The sequence below is a fragment of the Ixodes scapularis genome, unplaced genomic scaffold (assembly GCF_016920785.2).
Source record: "Ixodes scapularis isolate PalLabHiFi unplaced genomic scaffold, ASM1692078v2 PGA_scaffold2__306_contigs__length_199485367, whole genome shotgun sequence".
Classification (NCBI taxonomy): Eukaryota; Metazoa; Arthropoda; class Arachnida; order Ixodida; family Ixodidae; genus Ixodes; species Ixodes scapularis.
In genome coordinates this window covers 40,786,272-40,796,654 of record NW_024609857.1, presented here as the reverse complement: position 1 = coordinate 40,796,654, position 10,383 = coordinate 40,786,272, and the positions used below count along the sequence as shown (strand labels likewise).

At 50.7% G+C, this 10,383-nt stretch overlaps 1 protein-coding gene across 1 annotated transcript; it reads right to left on the bottom strand.

Annotated features, from left to right (window-relative positions):
* Positions 1-647: 647 nt before the first annotated feature.
* Positions 648-9,623, bottom strand: LOC8028823 (protein Wnt-16-like). The gene is made up of 4 exons (XM_029972333.2): positions 9,268-9,623; positions 7,776-8,005; positions 2,111-2,459; positions 648-1,115 (listed from the first exon to the last, which is right to left on the bottom strand). The coding sequence occupies exons 1-4, from the start codon at positions 9,354-9,356 to the stop codon at positions 725-727; spliced, it is 1,059 nt and encodes a 352-aa protein (XP_029828193.2). The 5' UTR covers positions 9,357-9,623; the 3' UTR covers positions 648-724.
* Positions 9,624-10,383: the final 760 nt, after the last annotated feature.

Sequence of the window (10,383 nt, the reverse complement as noted above, 5' to 3'; positions counted from 1 at the left end):
TCAGTTCGGGGTGGAATGTGGATGCGTGGTTAATATGATGTAAATGTGTAGGATTACGCGCATCGATACTGGTCACTGGGATCCTTGGACATTTGATGCACTGATACAAAATAATAATAAAGGAGAAAAAAAAAAGCTAGACAATTTGCAGTCCAGTTATATGTTCACTGTAAAGTTCCACCAAAAACTGTTCTAGTGTCCCAGTTATGCGCAGTCGATCCAAGTCGCCAACAATTGCCATGTCGAGAAACCGTACGGAGAGAAGCAAGAGTTTCCCGGCAACTACTCTATGCAACAACATTCCTGAATAACTCCATATTTCCTCTACCATCCCCAGGTATAGTGGATGGATCCTTCACCACAGAACATGCCTACGCGAGGGAACGTTGAACGGTATACCCATCTCTGTTAATCGTCGCATTAAAACGAATCTTTGGGGAGATTCCCTGATTGTATGAGTTCTTCGCCTCACCATGAGCTGGACCACGGTGGATATTACGAGCCTCCCCAGCCACTCCAGCGGCACTAGCGCGCCACGTGACCGTGCGCTCCGCGTATCGCAGCGATTGACCGCAAGACCACGTGCTGCGCTTCCGGAACCCGAGAGCGTCCACGTGTGGTCCACATTAGGCTGTGCCATCTTTCAGCTAAGGTCCCCCGCGCAATGTCGTCTCCAAGCTCCCGAATATGTTTTCGTACGAAGCCGTCCGTGGCGTGTTATAACTCAGCGACAGGAGTAGGTCTTCAGACGCGTCTCGCAGACGTCGCAGGTGACGTAGCAGCACCAGTGGAAGCGGCACCGGCAGCGTTGCAGGCGTCGCACTGTGCGGGTCTCGAATCCTCGGCCGCAGCACAGGCGGTCGCAGGTCCGTGGTTCTCGGCAGGGTCGTCCCCGACTCACGGGCACGCCCTCAGGGCCCGGGCGACAGACGTCCGCCGACGGGCGCACGTGCACCAGGTCCGACGCGCGGGGCCGGGGACCGCTGGCACGGCTGCCGCGCTGCAGGAGCGGCACTGAGCGGCGGTACTTGTCCCTCAGGACCCGCCCGACGGCTGCCAGAGGTCCCAGACTCCGCCAGCACGAACGCAGGCCGCACGAACCCGACACGCCGTGGCTGCGTGTATTCCAGACCAACGTTCTGTTGACAACTATAAGGCTTGTTAACGCAGCAGCTTGGGGAATAGTTGGTTTTACGACATCAGAGCGCATAAGCGTCTCACAAACAGGCACTCACTGGATTACTGATACAAAAACATACATCGCTGACCGATGTACAATAAATAAAACTTAACACAGCAGCTTGGGCTAGTTGATTTTCCATCATATGCCCTGTGAAGTCCTAAGATGGAAAACCAAATAGCCAAGCTGCTGTGTTAACAAGTTTTATTCCTAGTACATTGGTCAGCGCTGTGTGCATGTTTTTGTGCCAGTAATCGAGTGAGTGCCTGTTTGTGAGACATTTATGCGCTGCGAAGTCGTAAGAGAACTATGAGTCCGTCGACAGTGGACCGCATGTTTTACGAACAGCGACAACTGACGCGTATGACCAAGCACATTTTGAGGGAAGGACGAACCACTTTCCAGTTCTGTAATCAGCTGCACCATCAGCTGTTGTTGTATCTTATTTTCGTAATTTCACAGAGGAAATTCCATTCCCGCCTTCTTACAGCCCTGTGCTAGCTCTCTTGTGTCCCAGAGTGTTATCCCACTACGTACAGCATCGACGGTCAGGGGCGGGCACCAAGTTCCTCCCGGTGGTGGCACAGACCACTTGTGCACGATGAAACGGAATGCTTTTCAAGAAGGGAAAAGGGGGGGGGGGGGGGGGGTATCCTTTAGCGATCCCCCCTTCCCCCTCCCCTACTGGCTATACGCCCCTGGCTTGCACTTTTAAAAGACACACGAAAGGAAGGATGCCGGACACAGCCACCGCTTTGCTCAGAGGGAACCTCGAAGGTTATAAATTAATTCGGTCATTTTTCCAACCCGTCATACTACCCGTCGAACCTTTTGTCGTGCACGTGTCTGACTGTGATCGAGACGCATCTCAAAAGCGAGGCTCTCCCGCGACAGACCCTTTAAACCCGTTGCGTCTCGGTGCTGGCCTACCATCGGCAGCGCAGGCGGACCTTGCCGGAGAGGGCCAGCCTGCCCGCCTTGAGGTTGTGCAGGTTGGCCGCCCTGCGCAAAGGTTCGGCCCGCTGCCCGCGCTGCTGCTGCCGCTCGGCGGCCCTTCCCAGCTGGCGGGACACGCGGAGGCCGGCGCGCACGTCGTCCGAACAGCCGCCCCAGCGCCAGGCGTCCTGCTGGCTCACGCCGCTGGGGCCCGCAGAGGAGGACGTGGTAGTGCCCGGCCCGCAGGAGCACTCCCGCAGCCGGCCCGCGGCACACGCACGGGCCACGGAGTGGGCCACACCGGCGCTGTGCAGGGCGTACACGAAAGCCGTCTCGGGACTGCCTGCGCTTGATTAAGAAATGTCCTCAAGGTAAAAAGAGGAAAAAAACAAACAAAAAACATGTATAGTGATTTTTAGATATACAGAGCGTGGCACATTTAACACGACCAAGTCATCGCCATATTATAAATGCAATCGTTCTTTTTTTTTTTTTTGTCTTATTTTTTTTTTTTTTTGCGAGCTTTTTGCAAGTTGATGTTCGTCCTTCTCCAAAGGAACCGCCATTAGCTGTTGCGGAGAGACCACATGATGCGCAGCGCCTCCGCTGCCTCCACTCCGCGGGAGAAGAACCTCTCCGGCTGTTGCATTAATGCAGGCGAGGCGCAAGACCGACAGCGACGTGCCAGGGAGACCGTGACACAACGGTCTCCCTGGCAAGCTCGTGAGGCGAGAAGCAACAAGAAGGCCAGCGGAACGGACAAAGAGCGGGACGCCAAGCAAGCGAAGAAGTCGCGCGAAACAGACGAAGGAAGGCATGCAACGCGAGCGGGACACGAAGCAGCGCGAGACGAGCACCGGCAACAGAACGGCGCAACGACGAGAGAATACAAACGTAACTGTTGGTTAAGAAGTATATACTTTGAAAAACACTTTTTCAGCGACTAGTTCGGCGTGGCGTAGCGTGTGCGACTGCCTGCGCTTCCAGCCGGGACCAACAAGTCGGTAGAAGGGTTAGTGGTGTGCTCAACGTGCAATACGAGCCTCAACGTCCGTCTCTCCCACACCAACGCAGCACAAGCAACACCTCCTTGTCGTTGGCACAAGACGGTGCAAAGACCGCGCAGCGATTTCGGCACCAATTTTTTACTCGTTTTCTGAGAGCCGTTGGGGCTGGATAACGCACATGTTGAAGCTACCAAAAGGCGTTTCAGAAGTTGCCGTTTAATGCGGGATAGTGGTTTCATGAAACAGGCTTCTTGCCTTTGCTGAAGTTTCTTTCCCTCGCAGGTTTACGCTGTGTCGAGCTCTGTTATGTGCAGTTGCAGTTAGATCTAACTTGAGCAAATACTTAGGGCATATTTTCATGTTGTCTTGTTTATACTCCGTTACATTTACACTACATATTCGGTTAACATAAATATGCGCGAGTGCTATTATGCTTTAGTTTTTCCTATTAGGAAGAAGTGGCACCGCCGAGGTAACGGGCTTTCCGAGCTTAAGCTCAGCACAGACCGCCATCGACATGCACCGTGTATTTCATTCATCCTTCGCTGAATCACTCTTTACTAGCACCCCACTTGTTGGAGGTGCGGGGTAAAGGGTGACTTAATCGTTTCTGAATTACAAAAATGCAATTACATTATTTTTTTTCTTGGGTCCCTAACTCACGCGATGAAATTCAATTAAAACAAACATATAATGTGTAAAAGCACGCCACCAACGTTGCATTTCTGGGTCAAGCGTGCCTCCGGTGACTTGATAAACTCACGGAAGCGTGATATGACCATGCGGTATCCAGCAGCCGGCTGCCCTGTAGTTAAGATCGTGCTCAGAACTGACAGACTGTCCAGAAAATGAGTATTGTGGTGAAGAATACTCGTCCAGGGTACTAACTAAGGTGGGCCTTGGTGTGCGTTACTGCGCGACCAATGGCGCAACGCCATTGGTCGCGCTTTATGTGACGTCAAGCTAACAGCTGCGCTCCGTTGCTCGTTGCTGGCACTCTTACACTTATAAAAAAAATGGAAGAAAAAAAATAACAAACAACAGCGTTCCAGAAAAGAGCGACAGTTCCAATAACGACAGTTGCAATACTCAGCGGTGTCATATACATGCGCCTGTAAAAAAAAAAAAAAAAAAAAAAGTGTCGAGTCCTTTATATCGAGGAATGTGAACAAACAAAAAACAGAAGAAAAACGTGTGCGATCAACTGATTTAAGCTGAGACGCGTTCCCTTTACTTTCCGCGTGTCGTCTTCCATCAGTATTTTCAAAACGTTTTCTTTCTCGCTTCTTGGAGATATTTTAACGGTATCGGGTTAATTAACGTAAGCTAGGATCCAAGTCGCCGATCATCCCAGTTCTTTTCCTCCTCCCCCTCCGCATAAATTAGCGCCCCTTCCCCTCGAATGCCTGCCGCGCACCTACTCCGCGACCCGTCAGATGCAGACGTGGCCCTGCGGCCCCAAGTGCGGCATGCAGCCGAGCGTGCAACCGCACCCAGTTGACTCGAGGTATCGCGGTGCGCGCTGGTCTAGAATGCACGCGTGACAATTAAAGCTTCGCCGCCCCAAGGCGCTTTGGCTGCTGCTCGGTGCAGCAGCCAAGTGTGAGCGAACCCAAGACGTCGTCAGGCGCGCTAATCGAGACATTTGGGGACGTGGTAAACGCGCCAGTCGGAGACAGGCGAGAAACAGCCTTCAAAAAAACGTTGACCTTTTTTTTTTTTTTTGTTTTTTTTTTTTTTTTTTTAAAGCGATAGCATTATAGGCGACACTTTGCAGAGATTTCGTCCTCGTTGGTTGTCGCCGCCGCGAAAGCGAAGAATGAAAAAAAAACCTTTTTCTCCGCTTTTGGCACTAGCCCAGGGAAGTCGGGTTTTCCCGTCGGCCGAGCGGCGCGGGGATAAATGAAAGGGGAGCCACGGCATCCCGCATACAGTAACGACGCGACGAAAAGAGAGTCTTCCGTGTCGTCTGCTTGAAAGACTTGTTTTCAAACATTACTCGCGTAATGTGAAATTCCACTTTGGCAGCATTCAGTTGCTACACGTAATGTTGGACACTTTTAGAAACTTCCACTGCGCTTACCCACTTACTTCACGGATCACTGGTGGCAGCCGTGAGTGGCGTCCACGACGCCAACCACGACGGCCATGAGAATTAACCACGTCGCACCTCCGTCTTTAGGTACGTTACGGCACCATTCCACCCGCATTGCGCGGCTGTGTTACAGTTATCGCTTTCGTTTCTTCGCACATTGTAAGCGAAAAATACGACTTCTTTTGTCCGCCGGAAGGACGTTGCTTTTAACCAACGCGTCACATTAATGAAGCGCCGAAAGATGCACAATGACAAGAAAACGGACGATACATCCACCTTCTTGTCCTTGCGTTTTTTTTCTCTCTCTCTCTTTTTGCTTTTTCATTAGTGATCATGGACTAACTGTCCCTAATTGCTGTTTCAAACGAACGTTCGTAAAAACCAGACGCCCCGATTTTCACAAAAAGTGTGCGTTTGCCTTCTTGTCCCGTGCCTTTTCAATGTTGTGAAGGGGTGGGGGTGCGCGAGGGTACGGGCCCGTGAGGACCGAAGGCAGGGACCGAGAATGAACGCCTCGCGACACCAGTGAACCAAACAGCCAAATTAAGCCCCGGACTGGCGTCGAAAGGCCTGTGGGAACTGAAACCAGACTTGCTGGGAGTCTGCCACCAGCTTGGAGTCATCGCCATGAAGAATCAACACCCAGGCTCAAGGCCGCGGTGTTTCCCAAGAACTAGCGGTGCCTTGTAAGCGGAACCTGTGACTGACTTTACGTGCACTTGTATACAGCCCGCGGTCCTTCCCATGATTCTTGATCATATTTTGGTAAATAATATATATTCTTTCGCACACACCGCTTTGGAATCCCGAGTCCTCAATCCCCTTTTCCATCACAGAGGTGCTCCCCTGAGGACAACTCTCTGCAACAATGCAATTCGCGCGTCTTGAACCGCGAAAGCCCGTGCACGCGCACTCCTGTTTTCAAAAATGCCACAGACAATGCCCCCCGCCTTACTCGAATGGATCAGGTCACGTGACAAGACGTAAAGCAACGCTGGAGGCGGGCACGTTTTTGGAACGCCGAGAGTAAATTTTTGAACACGGCCATAGTAGCCTTCTACACGCTGCCATCTTTGTGCACTTTGCTGTGGAAAGCCTTCTGAGCATGCGCGGTAGCTCTCTGCTGCGATATATTAGACCACCGCGCACGCGTCCACAGCACCATAGCCCAGCGACTCGGCATTTTTCGCCCGATGAAAGAAAGCAACGCGAAGGCCTGTTAGGTTCCAGCAGGTTCGACCGTGATTCGTTCTTCGACGTTTTTATCGGCCGATGCCGCAATCTGATTGGCTGCGGAGAGATAATGAGATGCACGGGACTCGCCACACGTTTCGGTGGCACCGGTTTCCGTTCGTGACGTCATGACCAGGATTGGCCTCGCCATGAATCTGCGATTGGGCGGGCATTATATAGAGAGGTCTAGCAGACCGTTCCGATACCTCCGATAACGATACGATGCATGCGCAAAGGCGGCGGTGGTGTATCGGGTATCGTTATCGGAGGCATCGGAAGAATCTACTAAAACTGTCTGTTATCAGTGTGCAGGAAGCTATATCACTCTAGGGTTCCGTGTTTTTGAATAAATCCGAAAAACGCGGAAAAAAACGCAAGCCGGTAAAATTTGGGTAAATTCGGATTTATCTTTGATAAACTCCAAATTTGGATGTACTAAGCCAAGCCCCCCCCCTCTTTTTATTTTTTTCTCTCTGAAAAAAATATGCAGACGGTATTGTACAATGACGTTTGATCAGCGCACAGTGTCAATGGTCATGAAAAAATACCACCACAGTTATCTTTCAAATTTCGGACCATTCACAGAAGGAATCTTAGTGCTATCTCGCCAAGGCTCATTCAGGACAACAGGTCATTGTACTTTGGACTGTTTTGGTTTCCCTTTTGGGCCATACTACTTGCGCTTCTTAGAGGAAGGAGAGGTTATGTTGTAACAGTGAAAGCTATAGGAAAAAAAGGGGGAGGGGGGGGGGGCAGCTGAAGCTTCTCTATTACATCCTTTATCACTCCACTTCACGCGGTCGCTGGTTAGGTTGATGGAATAGGATGGGATGAATACGAGCTTCCTACGGACTACCTTCAAGAGTTTCTTGATTTTAAGGTATCGACGCTTATCGAAGCAACACTTGCATTCAACTCTTGTCGCGGGACAAATGAGTGTTGGCAGTGGCCATGGCACCAACGCCAAATCCGACTGAAAAAAAAAAAAAAGTATTGATACGAGCGCGTTTATTTTTATCTAGATTGCGTTTAGACAAGTATATTATTATTATTATTATTATTATTATTATTATTATTATTATTATTATTATTATTAGAGAGAACACTGCAAAATTTAACTCAGAATTTCGGAGAATTGGGAATTAAAATTAAACTCCGATCAACTCCGAATTTTTGGCATAACATAAACTTTGAAAAACACCCTCCGAATTTGACGAAAAAATAAACTCCGAAAACACGGAATCCTATATACAATCGCGAATGCCGTCCACAGCGACTCTTTTGGTCTCGCATGCCGCCAATGGAGACGAGAGAGTATACGTACCCCTGGTGATGGTGTCTCCGAAGCTGTGCAGGGAGCAGTTCCACGGCTCGTGTCGGAACAGCCTCTGGCAGTGGGACAGCGCCAGGCGCGCCCCGGCGGCTACCGCGGCCAGCGCCTGGGGCCCGCGCTCGCACAGCTCCCGGGGCTGAGCCGGGGTCAGCCAGCCGCCGTCGGGGCCCAAGCCCCGGCTGCACGCGAGCCCCACGCGGCCACCCAGTGTGCCCAAGTACCTGCGCGGCGGACCTCTCGTCATGGCTGCCGTCAGGCCAACTGTGCCGGCTCTCGGACATAATGCGCATCTGCGGCGCGACAGAAGGCGCTGTTCCACACTGGGATAGGCTAAAGTATTATATCTGCAGGTTGCGCTTCTTACACAAGTGCAGCGAGCAAGTTCTGGGGTTTCTACGTCTCTGCCAAGCACGCACGCTTGTGCTGTGCAAGTTCAGGGCACGCCGTGGTTCAGGGCAACATGCCCATGCTTGTTAAAGTGACTGGAGATGCCCGTTGCTTCGGCTTTGTAGCTACTCGTAATATGTAAAGCGCCCGGCCGCTTGAAGCCAATAACGAATTCTGACGCGTAGCACCACGCGTTACAGAGGAGCCGATACCACGCCACCTTGAGATTATCTTGCTTAACTTTTGTGCCTGACATCAAATTTGCACAAATGTCTGAAAGAAAAGCTGAGTATTTGACCGAACCGTTGCTATTAGACTTTTCCGCAGTGCAGGAGGAAGATACTTCATACCTGGGCAAGGCACCTATGAAGTACCGTTGTATTTGTTTGCTATTGTTTTTTTGGTTTTGTTCGTATTATTTTATATTGTCTAAATAAACTAGTTTTTGCGGCTTTAATCTCGGTCTTACTCGGTTGCGTATTTGTGAACGGCGCTTTCTTCAGTGGCACTCCGTCGAAATCTGCCACGGCCGAAAACTGGCACACAGTTGACGCTGCAGCTATTCTAGTCACTGACAGAGCGAGAACGGCAGGACGCGTATTTCGAACACCCGGCCTCGAGCACGCATTCCATCGATGCCCTCCGCCGTTCTTTGGCTGTGCTTTGCGCGCTCGAGGGGCAAAAGGCGCCGAAGAGGTGTCCAAGGTTTTGCGCTGGAGTCAACTCAAGCTCCTCCCTTCCGTTCTCACCCTGCCAGTGCCTACACCTGACCATATCATCAAAGCCAGACACTTTGTCCTCCTGCGCGAAGTGTACGTGCGCATGTCTCATCCCAGTGTAATGCTTTTCTCTTTTTTCTTTTTTTTTTTTTTTTTTTTTGCTTCGTATTGTGCAAACAATATGCCCAAATTAAAAAAAAAAAAAAACGGTTTTAGCGTAGTGTTAGCGCAGTCTACCGCCTGGAGCGGCATAGTTACCGGAAGCAGGCGCTGCAACTTGGAGGCGTGCTCTTCAGCGCGCGCCAGGAGCCGTACCGTGGCCGCGGTAGACGGCGGTAACGCTTTACTTAAACACTCTAATGACGAGAAGAACTCACATCCAGTTGGCCGACGCTTGAATAGGGTGCCCCATCAACATTAACGTGTGCAGCAACAGACAGAGCCGACAAAGGCAGCGGATGTCCATGGTGGTGGGACGCAGCAGAAGTCCAGATGAGCGCCGGAGGTCCCCGAGTGGTTCGGGACTTGACCGGACCCCGGATCGAAGTGCGCACGGAGCTCCCGCAGCGGGTCGGCTTGGTCGGTCGTCGGGGCGGAGCTTCCGAGACCAGCCTTCCCAAAGGAGCCGGCGCGACGCGACGCGGCCGACACCAACAGACGTGGGAAGATGGGGAAGGGTCTTCGCTCAAACTCACGATTCCCGCTGTGCTGTGTGTTTCAGTTTGTCTTAGAAGTCTGAGCCAAAAAAAAGTATAATGCACTCTATTTGCGATTGAGGGGCATACATGCAATAATTGTGCGAGTTGACTTGTACCATGTCTTGTATTTCTGCTCCCGACAAAGCCAATTGTAATTGCACCACTTCATATATATATATATATATATATATTCTCAAGCCGAATAGAAAAATCAATGTTAACATCCGAAAAGAATGGAATTTTGAATTTGTACCATATATTGCAATATTGCACGTAGCCCTTCAACGTAGTTATGTTTACGCCGAGTAATATAGTACACGAAGAATACCTTGTTTGCAGAAGATGCACAACGCCTGACTTTTTTGTTGCTTTGTGCGTTATATTAATTAAGACTGAGTAAGCTTTTTCAATCGTGAATTCTCTTCCGGCGTTCGGAACAATTTCGAGACTATGTTTACATGGGGATAGAGTCGGCAGATCAACTTCTAAGAAGTTTTTTCTAAATGATAATCTGACAACACGTATACAATTGCCACGTCGCAGGGGCTTGTCCATCATTCCCGCTCTGAATGAATGTTTTTCTCCCCTAAGCACGCGCTTGTGTTGCGGCAAAGTGACAGAGCGAGGGACCTTAGACATTTTCTTTTCCTTCAAATATTAGAGGTGCGACTTTTCCCGGGGATCATGCGATTGTCAGCATAACTTTCGACGACGTGATGAGAGCGGACGAAGGTAAGCGCGAGGGCCTCCCCCTCTCCATGTGCACGCATTCTTTTGGCGTAAGAAAGTGATGTG

What these genes read in the sequence shown, in the direction of transcription:
- LOC8028823 (XM_029972333.2), bottom strand. Translation starts at nt 9,356, where the DNA reads ATGGACATCCGCTGCCTTTGTCGGCTCTGTCTGTTGCTGCACACGTTA. An exon ending in CAAGCGTCGGCCAACTGGAT is followed by an intron (nt 8,006 to 9,267) that starts GTGAGTTCTTCT and finishes TCCGCCGCGCAG; the next exon opens with GTACTTGGGCACACTGGGTG. An exon ending in CGGAGACACCATCACCAGGG is followed by an intron (nt 2,460 to 7,775) that starts GTACGTATACTC and finishes AATCAAGCGCAG; the next exon opens with GCAGTCCCGAGACGGCTTTC.